Below are 24,112 nucleotides of genomic sequence, written 5' to 3' on the forward strand. Positions count from 1 at the left end.
TCTAAAATACTACGTAGTATTTTAGAATTTTTGAGTATACTCACTGGAGATGATTTAAACTCTCACGGAGATGTTTTCTTGCATGTCATTTAAATAGTTATGAAATAATTAAAAAGATTTGATAAGATAGATTAATATATTATATATTGTTCCACAAACATATAAGTTCAAATTCAACATCTACAAATTGTAACAAAAAGAATAAATTAAGCTCAAGCTAGTATGCATATTATCACACCCATTTTTTTTATCAATTCTTAGAAGTTAATTTTTTAAGAAGAAAACAAGTTTTACATATTTGTGACGTGATAAAACACATATTAATTTATCTTATTGTTTTTAAAATTTTTAATTATTTAGATAATAGGCAAGAAATAGGTGTTTAAAATCCATTGTCAACTCCACTAAAGAAAGAAAAAAATCCATTGTCTGCTACTATGTGTAGTGACGCCACTTTTTAGGTGGAGATGATGTTAAGCAATCTGACGTGATCGCAGTGCGTAAGACTGAATTCTACAGGAAGTTCACCGGCACAAACTAAAGTTGGTGGAAGCAACAAGCAAGTCAAATTAACAAATGATCCGATAATAAACCGTGGGTACACTTATATACTAGGTGAAACCTGCGTGTTGCTATGAGAATTTACTATAATAACAATAAATAAAAATAATATGTAAAATAGCTTAAAAAACTTAAGGTTATCTAAGTTGATGTGATTTAAATTTAAATGGTATATAAAATGATGATTCGAATGGCTTTCTGAGAGTTCACTGTGACTCCGCTTTGTTTGTGTACACGGCTCTGTCGAGCATCGTTGTCCATCAACTAATTATATATGTTGGCATACTATTGAAGAGTTCAGTTAAATTGCGTTTCCGCTTGTCATCTAAGGGTGAGTTTGAGGAGAGGGGGATTGAGAAGATTGGTAAGATACGTAAAACGAGGTGAGTCATTAGCGCATGATTAATTGAGTATTAACTATTTTAAATTTTAAAAATGGATTAATATGATTTTTTAAAGCAACTTTCATATAGAAAATTTTTGAAAAAAATACACTGTTTAGTAGTTTGGGAAGCGTGCGCGCGGAATACGATGTCCTTTTCTCACCCAATCCCCCAGAACTCATCACAACGAAAGCAGCCTAATTTTTGTTTCATCTTGGACCGGACACCATCACTATAAGTACCTGCACAATATACATACATAAGAGTTATTACTTTAGAAGACGAGTTTCTAAATCAAAAATAATATACATACGACGCTGTCGTCCAACTCTAGTGTATGACCAATGCAATGATGAAATGCCTCACACATGATAGATGATTCAGGTCGTGATGAATCTTTGGTTGCGCCTGTTAGTTGTGCCACGTTGTAACACGGTCGGACATCAATCAGACAACAGCTTTGGACATCAATCTTCAAATGCGGCGTCTCTGGCCTCCGCTACTAGTCGAGTCATTCCTTCCGATCCTTCCCCATCCAATTCCCAATCCTAACCCTTCAAAAACTATAGGTGCCGTAGCTCGTGGCTCTACGACAATAGACACCGTAAGTCTTATTCAAAAACTTTTATGAGATATATAAAACTATATGTATACCTAAAAATACATTTTAACAATAAATCAAATGATAGGAAAAGAATTAATAATTACTTATTTTTTTAATAAGACGAACAATCAAACATGTTTAAAAAAATCAAACGTGTTTAAAAAAGTCAATGGCGTTACATATTTAGGGACAGAGAGAGTATCTGTGTCAATGTGTGTGGTTTGGGGGGGGGGAGGGGGGGTTTACTTGTAGAGACCGACTGAGTAAACATTGATTTTTAGGCAGTCAATTTTATAAATTCAAGCAACAGCAAACAATCTCAGCCGTTGGGGACAAGTGATAAGAAACTTACGAGGGGAAAAGATTATCATTTCGAATGAAAAGGAGAGATGCCAGTCAATTCTTCTTAGATAATGCTGGGAACAAGTCAATAGCACACGGTAAACTAAGTCTGGTTAATTAATTAAGGTGACTTGTGAACTTTGGTTTTGTTTGCTTGCTGAGCGAAACAATGCAGCATTAACCCTCCTCTCCGGGCCAACTGACGTGATATACTGATTAAAAAGATGTAATCTCTACTGATTTTACGCTCTTGCATCGGAGAGATTCACTAATTTACTACTGGCCAACAGAAATAACGCGAGACAGACACAAAAGTGAGATGAAATCCTACTGACAAATATTGCTTACGTTGTTACGGCGTACGACAAGGATTTTCTACACCTAGGTGCCATGACACCTATCATTTATATATGACTCAAATAGTTATAGAGAAAATTGAAAAAAATTAGTAACATCGTTTGTGATGATACAAGTTTATGCACAAACATGCATGACTCAATTTGATCTATGACCAGAGAAACAAAAATAATAAAATCAGACCGTGAATAGTACCCGCACAGTGCAGATAAAATTTATTATTTTTGTTTCTTCATATATCGATCGAATTTAGACTTGCATGTTTGCATAGTGTCTTATATTATCATGGACTATCTTATCAAATTTTATAAAATTTTTATATAACTGTTTACATTACATGCATACACCTAGGTGCCATGGCACCTAGTGGTAGAAAATACTTTCTGTACGGGAGCTGCACCCTGCACCATTATCAATGACAACCTAAGCACAAGCGAAATTGTCCAGCCATCCGAGGAAGCATTTATGCGAGAAAAATGCTACTCCTTCCGTCCCAATATATAAGTATTTTTAGAATAGTGCCAAGTCAAACTTTTAAATTTTAACTATTAATAGCAAAAAAATTTAAAAAGATTAATCATGTAAATTTGATGTTTACTATATTTATCATTAAACGAACTATTGTAGTATACAACTTGTCAGGGTTATGGATACCACATACCTAACAGTAGTTGACTAAATTTCGGCAGGACCCACGTCTTATACGGAAACAACCTTCAGATATAGAAGGAGTTTCGCATAAGGAAGGATGAATAGAGTTCTACATGGAAACGACAAGGGCTACTCAGATTGTATCCATATTGGTTTCCCTAGTTCTACTTGGACAATGGGATACCTATGGGTATAAATACAAGGCCCCTAGGAGGAGAGGGGACACGGAACAATAGATCAAGACACAAGATCAACATACAAGCCAACATGCGCCAAGACAAGCCGCCGGATATCGACATCAGAGATATGCCTGGACTGACCCTATCTGGTACCTTCAGTGGCCTGCTGTAGGGATCTAGCGCTGTCTCTGATCTCGTCGGGCACGAATTCGAGGAGAAAGACTACCTTGTTGTCGACTACGAGTCAGCACTTCAGACCGCCAAGTCAACAACAGATAGATAGGCTACCCGAAATATTGTACCGGTGTGATTACGGTGAATAAGAGCAACGACTGGCTTCAGCCAACAAGAGTAGGGTTATTACCTAACAATTCAGGGGCCCAAACCTATATAAAAATCCTCGTTCCCATCTCTTTTATTACAATCTCGCATATATCCTAGTACCAACGATCTCTATACTATGCAAATACCAGAATCGCGACATCAAACGTCGACACAACTCTTTTTATTTAAGATATTTTACTTTTATTAGATATTGTTGGTCAAAGTAGCATCTCGGAAACCGTGTCCAGATCCAAAAATGCTTATATTTTAGGATGGAGGGAGTACACAACTTGTTTTTTCATGCCATCAAACACGTTTAAAACACCTAATGCTTTGTGATGATATCAAATCGCCAACCACCTTAATCTAAAAAACTCTAAATCCAGATAGCTTTTGAAGATTAAACCGGCTAGTGGAGCCAATTTAGATGAAAGATAAACATACGTCTCGTGGATAGAACGGAAGGTTTTCAGGACAAACCTACACAGAGAGGATTCGCACTCTCGTGGTGAAGACGGGTAGTTTTCGATGCAAACCAGCGAAGATGGATGAAAACTAGGCTAGAACTAGATAAAAAGTAGATGAGATGCTGAAAAAGTAATTTAATTGGCTACTGTGTTGGAGTAGATTGTGTCTTAATTGAACCAACCATAGCCATTATAAAGGGGTTGGTTTTACGTTCTAGAGGATCTTTTTTACGTCTTACTCGGGATAGAAACTAATTAGAATAAAAAAATTGTCTTTCCAAGAAAAAAAACCAAAGAATCAATGTAATTCAACTTGGAGTCGAGGTTAGCTCGTCTTACCGACCATATGCCATCGGTCAGACCAGCCCCAAGTCAATGGTCAAGAGCCAAATAGACGACTGCACAGGACCTACGATTTTTCGGGGCCCATATGAAGATGACGACCCAAAGTCCATTTCCCACAACTATAACATGCAAGGCAAATCGTCAAGCCCAGGTGGCCACGCGTACAATACTGCAACATCGTCGCATTGATCCTAATTCCGTGATTGCGTGCGCCGTGGCTGCTACGAGAATGAGACGAGATTGTCGATCCTAATTCCGCACCGTGTTGACCGGCGAGGCAACAATACAGCCTGTGACTCCGAGCGGCAACGGCGATGGCCCTGGACTCTAATCTTCGAGCAGCTCTACAGTATGCAGCTGCTTGCTGAGCTCCTGGCTCCTGCCCTCCCCCTCCCCCTCCCCCTCCCCCTCCTCACTCTTTTAGTAGAACATGACTACATGAGGTCAGCATTACCTTCTTCACTCTTTTATTATTATTATCATATGATATATTTCAAAATATGGTACATTATAGCACATATTGCATCTATATAATTTAATTGAACAAAAACATGTTTTATTTATATTAGACATGCTTTTATAAAAAAAAATTATAGGCCCTCAATGTGTATTTCACCCTAGGGCCCCAAATTCATGGAGACGTCCCTGTCGTTGGTCGGACAGGCCTTACGTGTTGAAAACCGAGTCCTTCCAAATATCATCATGCTTTTCTATTTCATGTCTAAGTGTCAAATTTAAATATTAATAACAAGTACAATTGAAAATTTCACCACTCTTTAACTTGATGCTCTTTTTTTTTTTTGCCCTGGCTGATAATAGGATTATAATACCAAGCAACATATTTTAAATTTAGAATATGATTTTAGGGATTTCTATGTTACTAATTTTGCAACCAAGCTCTTTTTAAAAATCTAATTGCCAATAAGACAAGTCGGTAGCCCTAAAGCACTAGTAGATTTGAACTAGATTTGCATTATAATCCAAAGCGGAAATAAGGCGGCAACTTTTGGTGAAATGCATTCAACTCATTATAATCATTTTTTCCGCCATCGCTGATTCGCGCGCGCCTCCTCCCAGCCTTTTTTTTTCTTTTTTTCTACCGTTTTTTTTTGTTTTCTTTCCCACTTTTTTCTGATTTATTTTTTTAATCTTTAGCATGTTTTGAGTTTGAAAGTTTTTAAATTTTAAGTTGAAAATTTTCAAATCTGAACTTAAAAGTTTTTAAATCTCGACTTGAAAGTTTTCAAAATTTTCAAATCTAGACTTGAAAGTTTTTGAATCTCGAGTTGAAAGTTTTCAAATCTCAAATTGAAAGTTTTCAAATTTTTTCAAATTTGGACTTAAAAGTTTTCGAATCTGAGTTGAAAGTTTTCAAAATTTGACTTTAAAATTTAAAACTTAAATCGAAAGTTTTTAAATCTAACTTAAAAAAATTTTCAATCTGTTAGAAAAAAATCTCCAAAAAAAAGTCTCCATAATCTTTCCTAATTACTATCATTAGTGTTAAGTGTATTGGCTAACAGAGATAATTAAGACTTAAGAGGGGAGTGCGGAGTGCACGCGCTTGCTAGGAGCCTAGGAGCCCCCTTTTTTTCCCGTTCCTAATTACACAATCATCCATTGCAGCCTGAAACTCCTTGAAATTTACAACAAATTTTCATCTCGAGAACCAGTCGATACTAGTAACACACTAAGCACTGTATAAATACGGTGATTAATACGTACATGTCCTAGTGATCATCAAACCCTGCGGCGACGATCAGTCGGACTCCTGCAGGCCGGCGAGGACGACGGAGCCGACGAAGAGGCCGGCGGCGGCGGCGAGGAGGACGGCGGCGAGGACGGCCTGGAGCGCGACGAGGGCGGCGGAGTCGTCGGGGACGAGGACGACGGCGGCGATGGCGGCGACGAGGAGCGGGAGCGAGACGGAGGCGAGGGCGTCGGGGGAGGCGGCGGCGGCGGCCTCGACGAGGCTGAGGAGGCCGAGGTCCTCGGCCTTGGAGAGGAGGCCGAGCTCCTCGAGCGAGGAGAGCGTGACGCCGAGCTCCTCCGCCCTGGACAGCAGCCCGGCCTTCTCCACCGTGCTCAGCACCTTCCGCCTCTCCAGCTTCTTGAACACGTCCACCTCCACCTCCTCGCTCCCCTCCGCGAATATCCCCGCCCCGAACCACTGCTTCGACCACTTCTCGTCGTACCTGTTCACCTGCACCCCCAATATCCAACCAATTAATCCGCCATGGATGGATCATGGATGAACACATCTCCAATTTCAGTCGAGACGGGGCATGGCTAGCTTGGTTACCTTCTTCTGGGGAGCCATGGCCGTGACCTTGAAGCGCCGCCTCCTCGCGAACGGCGGTGGCGGCCGGGACAGGCAAGACGAAGAGCAGCAGGTGGAGATTGCTGCTTGGACGGCAGCCATTTCTTCCTCCTCCCCTTCTCTCTTCTCTTCTTCCTCTGGCGAAGCAAGAATTCGACGCTTCTTTTTGTTTCTTTTTTTTTTAGGAAGGAAGAGAGGAATCGGAGTGTGGCCAATGGAGAGCAGCTTATCTCTGGGCTGGGCCCATCGTGTGGGTGATCAAAGCTTGAGCCACAGAAAATGCCACGGTGGATTGGATTTCCTAGTGTAAGCTGTGGAGACATCTCAGCCATTATTCGGGCACCTTTTTGGAAGAAGTTTAATAATTTAACACTTTTTTCAATTACTTTAATTATTTTTTATAAGGATGATAAATGAGAACATCTGAGTGAATGAAAGTGGACCAAAATATCAAATAATCGAAACCCATTTACGGAGGATTAAATTATATTATCAAATCTCTCCTTTTTTTTGGCCGTTGGTTGGGTAATTGAACGGCTGAGATCAGAGAGTGAAACGAACTTGCTCGAACTCTCTTTCTCACGTGTGTTCATGGGCCCAAATCAACAGCCCAGGTGTGTTTCTGGTCCGGAGAGTGGAGGCGGCCTCGAAAGCAAGTAGATAGCCCAAAGCCCAATCTAAGAGGGCCCATAGGCCCAGATCGACGACCACAAGACAACCCGCCGTGCGGCCCGCCTGGCAGTTTGCTTTTGCTCCACCCACCACCACCGCTGCTTCCAAGTTCCAACCGCTCCCTCTCTCGTCGCTGAGCTCTCCTCCGGTGGGCGGCGCGGCGATGGCGGGGGACCCGGCGGCGGCGGCAGCGGCGGTTGGGGCGATGAGGCCGTGGAACTACGTGGTGACGGCGCACAAGCTGACGGTCGTCGCCCGCTCCTGCGTCGGCAACTTCACCGCGCCCGATCACCTCGACCTCTCGTAAGCGCTCGCCTCGCTTGTTCGCTCGATCGATCACGCATTCACCGCACATGCCTGCTCCTCCTCCTCCGCGGGATCGCGGCGGGCGCTAGGGCTTTGCGGCTGCGTGTTGGTTTTTTTTTTTTTACCCGCTTAAACCCTATTTCCCCCGTCGATGTTTGCTGTGATGATCGATTCGATGCTTTCGTGCTAGGTTGATCGTACTACACCGAGGTGGAGGTGCTCCCCTTTTTTTTTTGTTTTTTGGAATGGGGCGTGCTTGCGATTTGCGTCCCAATTTGGACACAGTGGGTTTTGTGGGAAATTTAAGAGCTCCCCCGTGTATTTGTTCTATTTTTCCTTCTCCATGTATTGTTGTTTGGAATTCTCAGTTCGTGTAGCACACTAGTCATTCACACTAGTCATTCATCAGAAATGGGCTTGTGGATTCAGTTGTAGTGGATGTTAGCCTACTCATTTATTTTAAAAAAAATTCGTGGTACTGTGATGATGGTGAAGCAGTAAAACATCTGTGAGTTAATAAAACTTAGATTGATTGTGTTTTTTCTAATATGTTTTTTTTGTGTGTATTTGACTTCTATTTTTCTCCAAAATTTTATGTACATCCTTCATTTGTTTGGGCTAAAGCTTGACCGTACAACAACTTTCAGGAAATTTACCCGTATTGAGATTGGAGTATCTGCTTACTCATCAGGGTCTTCAGGTCAGACAGATTTGCCTCGACCAGAATATGTTCCTTCTGTTTGAACCTATCTATTATTATGGACAGCAAATAACTGTGCCTTGTTGTTAGCATCAATTGTTGAAAAGGTGTTTTTTAAGGTTATTCATAATGGCTACTGTTGTTCAGATAAATGCTGATATACTTTTAGTTGACAAGTTAGAATTTGTCCTGGCAGATCAACTGGTTACATGATATTCTTACAACTATAACTCTGTAAGACCTTTTCTTTCCTTACCAGCCTATGCTTGATGCACCTGTGTATGGTAGAATTGCAACAATTGAGCTCTTCCGTCCATGTGTAAGTTTGTACTCTGTTTCTACAGCTAAAAAATTGAAAGATTCTCCCTGCCTTCAGACAGTATTGTTGTAGGACTGATCTTAAGATCTTATGTTTTCCGGTCCCATCGTTATGGCATATTTGCAAACGAAAAATAATTTGTGAATAAAACTTTTATATACGTGTTTTTAGCAATTTAAAAGCAAAAGCTGAAAAATAAATTTCAATGAAAAAACCCCAAAATCAACTCCAAATTTGAAGTTAAAAATTCAAATTTTAGTTGAAAAGCATAAGCATAAGCGAAAAGATAACGCTCTTCATTCCTTGAATGAACCTCAAGAATTAAGATTCTCTTTTCATTTGTACGGAAAGATACAGATATTGTATTCTTCACTGGGATGGGAGTAAGTCAAAGCTTCTTACAAGGTTTGATCTCTCCATCATCACATTATTTTTATATAGATTGCAATTATTAAACTCCATTTTTATCTTAAGTTCCTTCCTCAGTAGATATTGTTAGGCTGTGTTTGGAACTCCAAGTTACCAACCCCTCTCCCTCGTTTTCCGCGCGCACGCTTTTCAAACTGCTAAACGGTGCGTTTTTTAAAAAAGTTTCTATACGAAAGTTGTTTAAAAAATTCAAATTAATCTATTTTTTTAAAAAATATTAGCTGATACTTAATTAATCACGTGTTAATGGACCGTTCCGTTTTCCGTGCGGGGAGATTGGGTTCTCAACCCTACTATCCGAACACAACCTAAAATATGTATCCGTGGCAACGGTATTTTTCCTGCAATCAAACATTCAGATGGTTTTAAAGTATGCATGTGATAGTGACCTGACTGCCAGACTGACATTAAAGTCCAATCTAGCCCCTTTAGCCTCTCAAAGAATTCATTGGAACCAATCATAGACATGCATTCATTCACTTAATCTATCAATATATCCTTGAACGAGCTATAAATTTAACATTTTTCAGGAATACGTAAAAAGATTGCGCACACCTTAGCAAGTTATTAGGAGTGAGTAGCCATGAAAAGGTTTTGCTTAATTTAAGTATCTATTGATCTAGTGGGCAGGGAAAATGTTTCACTATGTTAGTTGTAGATGAATGTATGATTTCAAGGTTCTGCATCTTTATATTAGGTATTGGCATCTATCAAGTTCTCACCAGACAGCAGAGCAAAGTCATCTTGCAAATTTGTGAACGCTTTTGTCTATTTGAATCAGGAAAATCGGTATGTAATATGCAGGTCAGGGAGAGATGCTTCTGACCACATTGGACGCCCTACAAACAAGGGACAGGTACTGTGTTCATGATTAGAAGCATTTATTTTTCCACTTCGTGTTCTGTACAGTTATCAGCTATGTGTTTCTTGTTAACAGACAGATGAACTCAGCAGGGACTATAACATAACCTGGATGACTGCGGTTGAGATGCTCGACGACTACGTTTATATTGGCGCGGACAATTGCTATAACCTGTTTACCGTGCTCAAGCGCCGTGTTGGGAGGCTTTTAGTCATTGGGCAGTACCATCTGGGGGACCTGGTGAACAGATTCCATCAAGGCCCCCTTGTGATGCAAGATCCAGGCTCAGAAGTAGACCAGATTCCTGCCTTCATCTTCGGTGAAAGCAGAATAGACTCAACGCAATAGATTGGATTGATATCGGTGCGGAGTACATATAGGCACGAAATCTCCCTTATCCACTCAGCCGGTTCATAGAAACTGAACCGAGAGAGATAAGGGGAATCGGCAAAATAGGGAAACAGAGATATACACGAGATACAATTCTAACATTCGGCACGGCCAGTGGCGCCATCGGTGTCATTGCCTCTCTTCCACATTACTCCCTCCGTCCCAAAAAAGACAAACCTTGGGTTTGAATCTGGACATGCATCATGTTCCTCGAGAAGCTGCAGCTTGTCCTCGCTGATTACATCAAGAGCGTTGGCAACCTTACCCACGCGCAGTGGCGGGCATTCTGTACTGACGGCAGGAGCGTAGGTGCGGCCCAGGGATTTGTGGACAGTGATCTGATCGAGTCTTTCCTTAGCCTGGAGCCAAGCAAGATGGGAGGAGGTTGCGCGGATGGTGTGGCTTCATGCGGACGAGCTGTGTAAGAGCATCTCCAACAGCCTCTCCATACCACTCTCCAAGCTAAATTTTAGCTGATTTGATACAAAAACACACTCAAACAGAATGGCTATCCCAATTGCCAAAAGTTAGCAATGGCCAAACATGGGCTCGAGCTAGCCAAACTTGGCCAGCCTTTGGCCACCCTCAGCCACTGTCCATCCGTGGGCCCACCAACTTTTTCCTCTCTCTCCCCACCAGCCGCACCATCCCTGCCCGTGCCCTCCCTCCTTTTGCCGCACCGCCCTTCCTCCCGATCCGCTCGTGCCTGCCGCCACCACGGGGAAGGAAGCTCGCCATCGCCGTCGCTTCGTTGCCGCCGGCGAGATGGGAGACCAGCAGCGGGATGATCACCTCCGGCTCCGGGTCGGCGCCACGGGTCAGGTTGCAGAGGTTGAGCGGGAGCATCGCCGAGGCGGGGTGGTTCCGCCCGCCGCCGGCAAGCTTGGGGAGCTCGCGGGCGACCTTGCCTGTCCTGTTGCGGCGGCAGCGCCTGTGCTAGCTGAGCACCAGTAGGAGGTGAAGCAGCTGCTTGGGGAGCAACAGCAGATCGGAACCCCATGCCGGGCTGACGCGAAGGCGAGGAGGAGAAGGGAGGGCTCATCGGGTCGCCGGCCGGTGGTGGTGGTGGTGATGCGCGGATGAGGAGGAGAGGCCGGCCGATGCAGCGAGCGGAGCGGAGGGGGCGGTGCCTCGCCACGCGCCTCCTCTAGATCCCGCTACGTCATGGCTGCTGAGGTCACCCTCCTCTCCTCCTCCGGCGACTATCGAGGAGGACGAGGCCGACGAGGAGTGGATCTGTCGTTGCCATCGCCCTCTTGTCCACAGGAGAGGATAAAGAGGGGTGTGGGGAAAATGGAGAAGTACGAGGAAGAAGAAGAGCTGTAGAGGCTGACACGTGTGTCCTACTGTTATAGAGTCAGAATAGAGAGGGTGAATGGAGAAGCTGTTGGAGTAAACAACGTGTTTGACTTGCTAAATTAGATGGAGAGTTGGCCAAATAGATATTTGGAGAGTTGGATTTAGAAAGACTGTTGGAGATGCTATAAGGTAGTGAAGGCGCTGAGGAAACTGCACTGTCATGATCGCCGAATAGATGGCACTCATGGCAGCTAGATTCTGATCTCCATGTGCTGCTGCTGATGTACATACAAGACTGGATGGAAAATCTGTGCATAGCTCCATCGTCAATCAGCACTACCAGGTGAGATGTTGAAGGTGCTATTTGGTGTTTTAGGCTTAACTAAACGGCCACACAAGAACACAGATTTTGTAACCTCCTGGTTCTACTGGTTCAATTTTTCCATGTTTAGTTGGATACTACTCCCTCCGTCCTATAATATAAGGGATTTTGGGTGGATGTGACATATTCTATCCAGATTTATTGTATTAAGATGTGTCATTTCTACCAAAAATTCCTTATATTATGGGACGGAGGGAGTACTCGGTAGGAGGAAATAGAGTAATTGTCAGTAGTTGCAAATCATACGTCCTTTGTCTGAAACCTTTTAGACAAAGGTTCAGTTAGGCTGCAGCATAGTGCATCAAGATACTCCGAGCATATATGCCATTGTTCTGGAGTGAGCTAGTTTGGCATCAAAGAGAAAATGAGTGTAATTACGCATGCAATTCATGTAACGCAACTGATCGGTTATTCTCAGCTGTGTGATCATGGGAAAAAGAAAGTGTATCATTGTATTTCGTCGCTGTGTATGCTTTACCAGGACATCGGACAAAAGTAATGTTCTCTTGCAAACGAGACTTTCGATGAATTAAGGCATTGTCTAGCCGACATGGGCTCCACTGCTCCAGATGCCCACTAAAGCCTCCCGACGGAACAGAGGACAAATGAAAGAAACAGACGAATGGCATCTAAGAATTACTAATAGATCAGTAAGATCACAGGTGATTCTTACGCTTCTTTATTAGCAGATTAAGAAAAAAAACAATTATACATCGATACTGCTTTTTTTCCCCTAAACTTTAATGCCGGAGGCACAATTATTAACAGCCTCTTCTAAGAGGTACCGTATAATTGTCCATAGTGACGGGCATGAGTCACTCCAAGAAAGTAGTATTAATAAAATAAACTAAATACGTAGTATTTATTAAAAATTTTATTTTAGTTGATTTTTCTCAATTAGAATAAGACATTGCTCTTTTCGCTTATTCACCAGATTATTTGCTCTACCCTTCAAAAAAATATATTTTTCAAAGAAATTTCTTACAGTTTATTGTTTAAATCACTTGTTTTAAGATACTATTTGTTAAGATTATTTCTTAAATTATTTAATTAGCTCTATAATAAAATAGATGATATGTGACAAATAATTTACTTAATGACTAAACGAGTAAATTTCAGAAAAAAAAACCCTGTATTTTATAGTCAAAACTTTATTTAAAAAACTAGGCATTAAATTGGTGGCACATTACCATAATACTCTTAAAGTTTTATAAAACCAACCATTCTACTGTTGAGTGCAATTTTTTGTAAATTTTAAAACATAGAGTATGATTATTATTATTTAATTGAGTTCTTCACTTAAGGTTCTGATCGAGCAAGACTACCTTCTGAAATTTACTATCGTTTAAATGAAACCAGCGTGAGTTAGCGAGTAGAAATACCCACATAGTGACCCACCCCAAATTCCTAATTGCTGTCATTTCTCTCTCATATAATTCTCCTTGAGCTTGTCTCTGGCATCCAAGGTCTAGGGCCCCTTCTTTTAAGAAGAGAAAAGAGGCAAGCCTGAGCTGGCTCTTCTTAATGAGTTGCTCGCAGTCACATGCTCCATGGGTGGCGCCGTGCAGGCAGGCAGCAGGGAGAAGAAGGTGATTGTGTCCTCAGGCGGCCCAAGAAGGATCCACCACCGAATACACCGCCATCATTCTCGGCCGAACATGCCATCATTTCTGGATCCAACCGCTACGAGTTGGCCGCCAGATTTACGCTCCCTGCCACGTACTCCGTTGTCCCGAAAAATATGTTCACGTTGATTGACTTAGATGTATCACATCTTATTTTAGATTGAGTTATTTTGAAACGAATAGAGTAAAACTACCTAATACGATGTACACGGTACATGCATACACGGCTCATTATCTGTGAAGCCACACGGGAATCAGTCGCTCCAGTGCCTTTGTCCAAGATGGAGCTATTAGATCAAAGAAAGAAAAAAGAAGGATGGAGCTAGAGTAGATTTTTCCTTTTTCTTTTACGTAAGACAGAACAAATGCACCTATGAAGCTTACACGCACACAAACACTCTTAACCGCATACACCTCATTGTCAACTTCTCAACAGGGACGTTATCTTTCACCAAAAAAAAACAGTTAGATGCTTAACCACGAACATCTTACTAGTAATGAATACATCGTCTATCACTAAAAAAATAATTAACTCATATATAAGTACATCGTCTGCTATTAAAAATATAACTAGTAATAAATATGAGTATTTATGTCAATCGTAGGACTTAAACATGAGTGAACAAGTTCCATTAAAAAAAACTTAACTAGCTGAGCTATTCTTAATTCAAATTAAACTAATTAATAATGTGTTATAAAAAATATTTAAATTGGAATTGAAAATTTAGAGAAAATTTTATTGTTTGAAAGTAATTTTTGTGATAAATGCACTGGTGCCATTTGCAACAATTCTTTACAAAGTTTCTCTCTCTCTCTCTCTCTCTTTTTCATAGCAACTACTTCCTTCGTTTCATATTATAAGACTTTCTCCACATTCATATAGATGTTAATGAATCAAGGCACACATATATGTCTAGTTTCATTAACATATGTCTAGATTTATATATATATATATATTAATGAATCTAGACTAGGGATGAAAACGGAGCGGATACGGACGGATAATGCTCATACCGTATTCATTTTCATATTTTTTACCGGATACGGAAACAAATACGGATAGCTCGAATACGGAAACAAATACGGATTATCTCGAATACGAATAAGAATCGAATATGACCGGACACGAATACGGAAACAAATTTTTCTCGGAACACGAAAACCAACTTAACTTCTAATAGAAACAAATATCAACATATATAATTAGCTCACTTTATATTAAATGTAGTATAATTTATAAATATTTTTAAAAATTTAAATAATATGAGTGTGGACTAGTGTTAACAGATAAACCACTATTAAAATCTAAAAATGTATATTGAAGGTCATATAGTTATAAAAAATGGGGTATGTCTCATAGCTTCTGCGGATATCCGAATTATTATCCGTATCCGACGGAAACTCCGATACCATATTCGTATTCGTATCCGGAAGAAAATATCCGTATTCGTATCCGTATCCGAATTATCCGATCCGAAAGTTATCTGTATTCGTTTTTTGCCGGAGCAGATGGAAACTATCCGCTCCGTTTTCATCCCTAATCTAGACATATATGTGTGTCTAGATTCATTAACATTTATATGAATGTGAGCAATGCTAGAAAGTTTTATAACCTGAAACGGAGCTAGTAGTTGAAAACAGATATAATAATTGTCTAGAACATCGAACATAAGTATGTTCCATTAATAATGCTTTAAAATCTCACCGTCATGAAATTTGACCATTTATTCCTACTACTATTTGTTTAGGTGGGCACATTTTGCAATTATTTAGCATTAATTAGACATCTTTTTATTGACATAATACCAACTCAGAATGAGACAGTCAGATCTGAGTGATGTCACATCGAAGGATAGTGTTAATCTGTTAATTAGTTATGAGATTTTTAAAATCTTAGAGAAAAGCTCATGACGAACAATCTTAATATCCGATGGGTTTTGGAACATTAACGGCAGTTTTTGAAGAACGAATTTTTAGCGAAGAGTTTTGTAGGGTTTGAAATGGAGAACGTTCTATTTTTAATAGATGATTGTGATACTGTGAAATTCTTTTGAATTATTCAATACATAAGGATTTTAGATGAAATTTAACATGGACCTAACCTCTTTTTTTTTCCGTGAACACGCAAAAGCATTGTACGTCAATATATTAAAAGAAAAAATTTTGTTACACGACACAATCAGCTAGATTAGCTTATGCCAAGAAAAGAGAAAAAAAACACAACAAAAAAAAAGAAGAGACTACTACGATGACTAAACACAACTCCAATCAGCTGGGGTTAGGGGGGGGGGCACAGAGCCACACTAACCTTGTAGAAATTTTCTTTTGGTTTATTTTTCTCCTTAAATTATCGTCCTATTTGGTGGTCTATTCAAATCATTTATGTGTTTTGTTTCGTTTCGTTTCATAACCCTATGCTTTGCAAATGTCATATGTATAAGAATCACCTTTTTTCCGTTTATGTGTTTTACCATACCTACTACTCACGTTAAAAGAAGCCATTTAATAGCTTCGGCCAGCACTGTGTCAATACCCTAAAGAACTAGTCAATACCCTAAAGAACTAGCGAGTCAACGGGCTTATTTGGATTGTTACCCTATCAATTTTTTGGTAGTGCCAAGTTTTGGCACTACCAAATATTTGGTAAGTTAAGATTATTTTTATCATATTTAGTTTGCTACCAACATAGAGTCAAAATGTGAAATTGTAGTAAAGAATGTTCTAGATAATGCCAAATCTAGATTAGGTATTACCAATGAATGGGCTTCAATCCAAATCAAACGCAAGTACTATTCAATTACCAAAATATTGGTAGGGCATGTTTTTGGTAGCAATCCAAATTGGCCCAACACTTATCTTTTTTTACTTCGTATCATGTTTAGGTGTATCTGTCGTCAGTGTGTTTGGGAAACGGTTAGTGCCACCCACAAGTAGGGGTGGGCATTCGGTCTAACCGAAAATTTCTGTCTCGGTCTTTGGTCTTTCGGTCTTTTCGGTCTTTGAAAAGCGAAGACCGAATTTTAGTAAAAAAATGTCAGGACCGACAAATTCGGTCTCGATCTTTTCGGTCTCGGTCCTGACCGAAATTCAACAATATTTTCATATATGCAAAGAAACAATGGAAATTTTCAACATAAAAATCACAAAAAAAATTCATAAGCACTTATGAGTAAAGACTCTTAATAGGTTGCATGCCTAGAAGAAGTAGGATGTGAAAATTAGAGTTTAATCTATTAAACATAGTGGATTGTATGTTGCATTTAGACATTTTTTTGGTAATTCGGTCTTTTCGGTCTATTCGGTTACCCGAGGAGACTAACCGAATTGACCGAACAAAATTCGGTCTTTCACTACCTAGGACCGAATTGATGACCGAATTTCTCGGTCTCGGTCTCGGTCTTTTCGGTTCGGTCTTTCGGTTCGGTCTTTTTCTGCCCACCCCTACCCACAAGCTAACCCAAACTTGTGCTACAACCTTTTCTAGAAGTTACTAGTACACTTTGTTGTTAAGTCGTTGCAAATTAACCAATTAGTATTGACTAGCTAGTTAAGAGGATGGATGGTTCTACTAGGTGCACGCTACTCTGTCGTATGCAACACTCTTTGATTTTTTTTACATACGTATAAGTACGCTAATTATTAAAAATATCATCACATCCATAAACAAAGAAAGCTTACCAACCCAATTATAAAAAGTAGGTTGAACAGAAAAATAGATTTGGCATGTTGAGAAAGAATCCAATGAACTTTGTTGGAACATGCCAATATGTGCAAGCCACAGAAGATAAGTACAACGTGTCGTACAATTGTGAGATCCTATTTATGTTTTTTAATTAAGAATGTACTTTATATTCTAAGTGCATTATTGTTTTTAAACTACATATTTTCTATCCACACAAATCAATAATACATAAGAGCATATAACAAATGAATAAATGAGGTGGCTCTAACATCCATTTTGCTGACGCGGAGATATGAAAGGGAGGAGAGGGGCTGCAATACCTCTTTTTAAAGAAGAGATTTGGCCATTGTTCTCTAACAAAATTGTGAAGCTTATATTAGTTTTCTTTGCTCGTATAAAAGACCATTATTATAGGTAAGTGTTATTTTGACTGTTATTTTAAATATGATGCGAGATTTCCAATAACGAGAATACATGGACCAATAATATCCCTCCTCTCAAAGTTCTTATGAATCAACAACACCATCATTTGCTTTTTAGCTTATCAGCATATTTAAAATTTGAATATTAAATTTAGAGCTGATTTTAAAGTTTTTTTTGTTGTAGTTAATCTTCCAACATTAGTTCTCAAATCAACAAGATACCATATATTTTTTTAATTTTTTATGGTTTATCAATTTATGCCAAGTGCCCCTAAAACCCAGTATTCGAAGGTGCCTATAGTTGTAAGCCGTACATGTGTTTATAAACATGAGTGTCTGCGCGTATGTGAGTGATTTTGTTTGTGCTGTGTTTTTTTCTAAAAAAAAAATAGCAAAACACCTATGCTTTGGTATAGGTAAAATAAATTATATTATAATGTCATAGAAAAAATATATTTTTTACCAAATATGTTAGTATACTTGTTTGCTTATTTAAATATAGGAAAAAGTACAAATTACCTCCCCCGAATTATCGCGGTCGACCGAATTACCCCCTAAACCATAAAACCGGACATTCTTCACCCCCAACTATGCAAACCGGACGAATTACCCCCCTCGACCCAATTCGCGGTGGTTTTGGTCTACGTGGCGTACGCGTGGCAGTCCAGTCAGCATTTTATTTTTTTTAAATAGTGGGACCCACATGTCATACCCCTCTATCTCTCTTCCTAATGTCTCTCTTTCTCTCTCTCTCATGGGCGGAGGCACGCACGGCGGCGCGCGGCGTGAGACGAGGAGGGGAACCAGACGACAGCGTGAGGCCGCGGCGGCGGTCCTCGCCCGCGGCGGCGGCCGGCGCCACGACGGCGAGCGCCGCCCAACCTGATGCTCAGGACGACGTCCTCAGATGCGAAACTCAAGCCGTCATGGTGGCCGAGGGGAACATCAAGTTGGGCGGCGCTCGCCGTCGTGGCGCCGGCCGCCGTGGCCTCACGCTGTCGTCCGGTTCCCCTCCTCGTCTCACGCCGCGCGCCGCCGTGCGTGCCTCCGCCCATGAGAGAGAGAAAGAGAGACATTAGGAAGAGAGATAGAGGGGTATTACATGTGGGTCCCACCATTTAAAAAAATAAAATGCTGTCAGGACTGCCACACGTACGCCACGTAGACCAAAATCGCCGTGGATTGGGTCAAGGGCGTAATTCGTCCGGTTTGCATAGTTGGGGGTAAAGAATATCCGGTTTTATGGTTCAGGGGGTAATTCGGTCGACCGCGATAGTTCGAGGGGGGTAATTCGTACTTTTTCTTTAAATATATGGTAATCACTTGTTTGAAATAAATGCCTTACTGTTCCATAGTACAAAAAATATCATAGGCTGATTTGTAAAAACTAAAATAATGTGTGTCACTGTGCTTGTGTTTTTTTGAAGGAGTACAGAAAAAGAAAAGCACTTGGGGGTGGGGGGGGGGGACAACCAGCGTGCACGTAACAAAAACCAAGCACAAGCTGGCGAGGGAAGGGAAGGAAGGGGGAGGGCGAAAGTAGGAAGGGAAGAGGACAAGTGGAGAGGAGTTTCGGTGGCAGTGGAAAGTGGCAGTTCTGACCACATTCCCTACACCACCACCATCCTCAACCTCAATCCCCATCCATTCCATTCCATCCTGCACGAGTTCTCCACTGGAGTGGAGATCCGTACTATACTTTTTTTTATTATTACCACCTGCCCGCAAAACCAAATCCCCGCACCTTCCTCTTTCCCCTTCTTTCTCCTCCCAAAACCGCTCTCTTTCTTCTCCCAATTGCCCACCTACCGGAAGAGAGGAAGAGAGAGAGAGAGAGATGGGTTCTTGCGGATTGAGGAGGGTCAGATGATGCCATTACCAATTTAACATCTTCTGCATCTTTTTTTTGCCTTTCTTGGCATATTCTTCTCTTCTGGATGTGTAGATCCTTCTTTCCCCAGTCCTGCTTAGCTTTCAAGCAGACCAACAGGTCCGAGATTGGTGACCTGGGAGCGGTTTCTTGAGGTGTGGTGCCGTTCTGGGTAAGGTAAGGCAACGAGGCGCCCCACCTCGCGCTTCTCTTGAAGAATCTGTGGCTCTTTTCTTTTTTTGGGTTCATGTCCGCTTCTTGTTTGTTGTATTGCCTCGCTCGCTGTAGCTGATATCTTGATACCTCTCGTTTTTTTAGATCGACTCTGTTGCCCTGCAAGAATTCGATGCAGGAGTAAGGGCGGCGGCAGTATGTAATTTGGTGGGCGGTTGTTGGAGAAGAGGAGCAATTTTGCCCATCGGTTTCTTGGGTGCAAATTGAGGGCAAATTTCGGTGAATTTCGTCGGAAATTGAGGAAGCCCGTTTGGCAATCGGTCCTGTCCATGTCCCATGCCTAGAAGCTGGGGCATTTTGGGTGTGAATTGTGACGAATTCCAGCCAATTTGGGTTGGGCCAGGAAAGTACCCTTTGGGGGTTTCAGTTTGTGGTGTGATCTGCAATCTTTCCAAGATTGGTGGGGAGTTCTTTGTGTGTGCTGGTGGCAAATGGGTTGCACACACTCCAAGGTGGAGGATGAGGAGGCCGTCAGGAGGTGCAAGGATAGGAGGAAGCTGATGAAGCAGCTAATGCGGCGCCGAGTTGAGCTTGCGGCTGCACAAACCGCCTACCTGCAGTCACTCCGAAACACAGGAGCCACACTTCGACAATTCGCCGAGGTGGAGTCTGCATTGTCACAGCAGCCCCCTGCAGGTATTGCAGTGCATCCATCACCACCACCACCTCCACCTCCACCTCCACCGCCACCACCGGTGCCAGTACCTCCTGCATACTCAGTGACATCCTCAGTGCCACCGTACTCGATGACATCCTCATTGCCACCCTCACCACGCCCTCCACCACCGCTACCGTTTAGTCCAATAGTGATAAGGAGGAAAAAGAGAGACGGTGAACTTGATGAGGATGATTCTACAGACGACGACGACGACACTGACAGCTGCTCGACTCCTCTACCACCTCCCCCGCCACCAGGGGTTGAGTGGGAGTACTTGGAACCTTTTGCAATGCGTCCCTTAAATTTTCCATCTTCATTGGCTGATAGGATTGATAAAGAAGCGGCCTCACAGGTGACCATGGATGATGATAACTGGGTGGAGACTAACACAGAATTTGATGGATATGACGATGAAAGTGTGTCTGGTAATGTTGAAGGCATTGTGAGCAGTGTCCAGTTGAATCAAGCCAAGAGTAGGGCTCTAGGTGATGACAATTCATCAATGGTTAGCTGGGTGACAAAGGACTCAGACACTTCAGCGATGGCCTGGAGGAGTAAGAAGTCGCTGGCAGGAATTGCCAAGGAGATTGATGAATACTTCTTGAAAGCAGCGGCGAGTGGGAGTGACATCGTCATACTTTTGGACTCTTCTGGTGGGCAGCCAGATCCCTCAGAGTTAGAGGCAAACAGAGGTATTATATACAGTATCTTGTCTCTGTTTAGTGTTTGCCATCATTTTAATATTTCTTAATGCTACTATTTTATAATTCCAACTCCTGGAAACACATATATAGATATAAAGCTACATCCATGGGAAATGAAATGATTGGTTGTACTAAACTTTTCAAGATCATGAACATTCTATTCTTTACTCTATTACAGTAAAGTTAAGTACGAAAGGACAAGAAAAGTGTTTATTCGCAAGCAATCACTTCCAGAGAATAACATTTGTTGTCCTAGGTGCAGGAAAAAATTCCAAATCCGCCAAGGTTTTTTCCACAATTTCTTGGAGCTGGTCATTCAAATCTGCGCAAGCTAATAGACAATCCTCAATGCATTCAAGTGATGCCTCTGGATATGGTTACCATGGCAAAACACTAGAGAAACTTTATGAAGAGGAGCAAAAACTCTACAAGTTAGTCAAGGTGAATTACAGAAGCCCTAGTTTTTGCATTTCTTTACAATACGTTACACAATGCAATCATGTAGCCATGCAGGAGATAATAGCTTATATGGTAGATTTCAGGTTTCTTAATTATCCGGGAGTTGTTTCTTGAGCAGAGAAGTTTGTAATCCATTAACAGGATACCTTAGTACCTGATGAAGAAATGCCTACATATTACCACATTTTACTAACCAAAACTCAAAAAGTCTATATGTTGTTGATTATTATCATCCTATGTTGCAGGATGAAGAATTTGCAAGGCTCCAGTACAGAAAGAACACCTCGTTGCTACAAAGACTAGAATCAGGTGACCATGATAAATTGCATGCAGAGAAAGTGCGAGATAATATAGAGGAATTGCAAGCTCGGATAATCTCTTTGGAGGAAGCTGTTGGTTTGACATGTTTGTCCATATCAAAGCTCAGAGATGAGGAGTTATATCCTCAGATTATTGAATTATCTGCAGGGTGAGCTTCAAACTTTAGTTACCTAAGTTCTAGGCTGTTATATTACATTTATGTGCATGGTATCTGATTTCAGTTCATAATATGAATTAGCGTTATAGAGTAATGCATTTCAAATTTCATTCCCCGATGTAGCTGATAGTTTCATTCAGAGCTCCCAATTATAATTTTTAAGCTAATTGGTGTTGTCTTACATTCTGAAGCCCATGACAATTGGCCTATGGAAATAATTAGTACTACTAAGTGCCCTAGTTATGATGTGCAACATCATTGTGGTAGCACGTATCTCTTCAATTATTTTTGTGGCTTAGTTATTTTCAGATTGTTCACTGGGTTATTAAAACAGATTATCTGTTCCACGCTTCTAAAATACATTTTCTCAAAAAACTTTCTTCTACTGCATTGCTATTTGTGAAGTTTATCTATCAAAACATTTAGTTTATCCCTATAATCAAGTAGATAATCCGCTCAATAATATGTTTCAAACTGAGCCAGTGCTATGGCTACAATGATATCTTGCTAATACTGAAAATATTCCTTGTTATGATGCTATTTTGTTCTATGATATATCTTTTCACGTTCTAGGCTTGTGCATATGTGGAGAAACATGTATGAGTGCCATCAGGTTCAGAACCACATTGCCCAGCAAGCCAATCTTCTAGGCAATTTACCAGGGAATGAACCAACAACTGACACTCATTGTCAGGCAACATCTCAGCTGGAAGTTGAAGTTTCTGCATGGCATAGTTCATTCTGCAATCTCATCACCTTACAGCGTGACTACGTAACCATCCTTAACCAGTGGATTAAACTCACTGATTGCCTGCCTGATAACGATGGCTTTATGAAAAGTTCGTCAGGAATTCGTAGTCTCTGTGCAGAACTCCAGCGAGCTCTTACAGGATTACCTGAGAAGGTAGAGTAAAACCAACTTGTTTTATTAGTTTAACATTGTGTGTTATCCAGTGAAATCAAGCTTGTAGGAACTTTTGCTTAAGAATATGCCACTTTTCTAAATAAAGATGTTCCCAGTATATTGTACTCATGTGCCAGAATTTGAGCTCTATCATAATCATTCACTTCGATTGCCTTCTTCGTGGTTTTTTTTCTTATAAATGTTCTGTTTATAAACAGGTAGCTGCAGAAGCAATAAAGACTTTTCTGTCAGTTATACACACTATAGTTGTACAGCAGACTGAGGAGCGTCAACTGAAGAAAAAGTCCGACCAAATCGAGAGCAAGTTCCATACCCAGTTAGAGAAACACAGCAACAATGCAACCCAAAATTCGGGCCAGCCTACACTTGCAAAGCTGGACACGTTCAAAAAGCAGGTTGAAGAGGAGAAGGCTAGGTATCTGAACTCCGTGAGGACTAGTCGAGCCATGACACTGAACAATCTTCAGACGAGCCTTCCAAATGTGTTCCATGCTCTGATGGGGTTTTCCGGAGTATGCGTGCAGGCGTTCGAAGGTATCAGTAGATGCAGTGAGATTGTCGCCAGCCACTCGGGAGCAGTTTCACCTGCCATTTCTTCGTGACTGCATCCGGCATGGTTCGTTGTGATTGTTCATTGTAAGTAGGCAAAGAAACTGGTTCTACGTGAATACACTTCTCTTCCAAAACTTAAAAAGGGAAAGAATTTAGCGACGATTTTAAGTCAGTACAGGCATAGTAGTCTTTTGAATAGATCAACATAGTCTCGATTTGGGAAGAGGTGGATGTCTATGAGGTTACTGGGAAATGATTCATGTGTAACTAGATACTTGAACAGTTGAACAGTAGTCTGTTGCTGCATGTTCTCAACTTCTCAATTCTCATTATATGATGCTATTTTCTATTTCTCAACAATACAGTTCCAATATCAGAGTACTGAATGTCAAGTCTCACATGACAGATGCTTTTATTCATTGCTTGGTTGTTATTTTTTTGACGTATGGGAATAATGCTCTGTAATCTAATCTGTGCGTATTCCTCTGCATTTTGTTACAGCTTCTGATTTGTTGGACAAGACGTTTGAAACGTCTGAATTGTTATATACTGTTACTCCCTCTGATTAAAGATGCCATAATTTTAATTTTTACCGTCATCGTTGAGTCTGA

At 41.0% G+C, this 24,112-nt stretch overlaps 3 protein-coding genes across 6 annotated transcripts; 2 read left to right on the forward strand and 1 right to left on the reverse strand.

Moving 5' to 3' along the window:
* Positions 1 to 5,815: 5,815 nt before the first annotated feature.
* Positions 5,816 to 6,912, reverse strand: LOC4327654 (uncharacterized). Its single transcript, XM_015771144.2, has 2 exons — positions 6,516 to 6,912; positions 5,816 to 6,416 (listed from the first exon to the last, which is right to left on the reverse strand). Exons 1-2 carry the CDS (start codon positions 6,633 to 6,635, stop codon positions 5,973 to 5,975), a joined length of 564 nt encoding a protein of 187 aa, XP_015626630.1. The 5' UTR covers positions 6,636 to 6,912; the 3' UTR covers positions 5,816 to 5,972.
* A 361-nt stretch (positions 6,913 to 7,273) lies between these two features.
* On the forward strand, positions 7,274 to 10,357 carry LOC9267363 (DNA damage-binding protein 1b). 3 transcript variants are annotated; one of them, XM_026026733.2, is made up of 4 exons: positions 7,274 to 7,508; positions 8,159 to 8,211; positions 9,764 to 9,815; positions 9,897 to 10,357. In XM_026026733.2, the coding sequence occupies exons 1-4, from the start codon at positions 7,369 to 7,371 to the stop codon at positions 9,925 to 9,927; spliced, it is 276 nt and encodes a 91-aa protein (XP_025882518.1). In that variant the 5' UTR covers positions 7,274 to 7,368; the 3' UTR covers positions 9,928 to 10,357. The 3 variants fall into 3 exon arrangements, 2 of the variants coding, with proteins under 2 accessions (XP_025882518.1, XP_025882515.1); XM_026026730.2 differs by having other exon boundaries at positions 9,914 to 10,357; XR_003243279.2 differs by lacking the exons at positions 9,764 to 9,815; positions 9,897 to 10,357 and adding an exon at positions 8,471 to 8,598.
* An 8,782-nt stretch (positions 10,358 to 19,139) lies between these two features.
* Positions 19,140 to 23,861, forward strand: LOC4327656 (protein ALTERED PHOSPHATE STARVATION RESPONSE 1). 2 transcript variants are annotated; one of them, XM_015763821.2, is made up of 6 exons: positions 19,140 to 19,668; positions 19,810 to 21,075; positions 21,344 to 21,528; positions 21,792 to 22,015; positions 22,598 to 22,928; positions 23,147 to 23,861. In XM_015763821.2, the coding sequence occupies exons 2-6, from the start codon at positions 20,157 to 20,159 to the stop codon at positions 23,549 to 23,551; spliced, it is 2,064 nt and encodes a 687-aa protein (XP_015619307.1). In that variant the 5' UTR covers positions 19,140 to 19,668; positions 19,810 to 20,156; the 3' UTR covers positions 23,552 to 23,861. The 2 variants fall into 2 exon arrangements, with proteins under 2 accessions (XP_015619307.1, XP_015619313.1); XM_015763827.2 differs by having other exon boundaries at positions 21,350 to 21,528.
* Positions 23,862 to 24,112: the final 251 nt, after the last annotated feature.

This window comes from Oryza sativa, chromosome 1, assembly GCF_034140825.1.
Source record: "Oryza sativa Japonica Group chromosome 1, ASM3414082v1".
In the NCBI taxonomy this organism is placed as follows: Eukaryota; Viridiplantae; Streptophyta; class Magnoliopsida; order Poales; family Poaceae; genus Oryza; species Oryza sativa.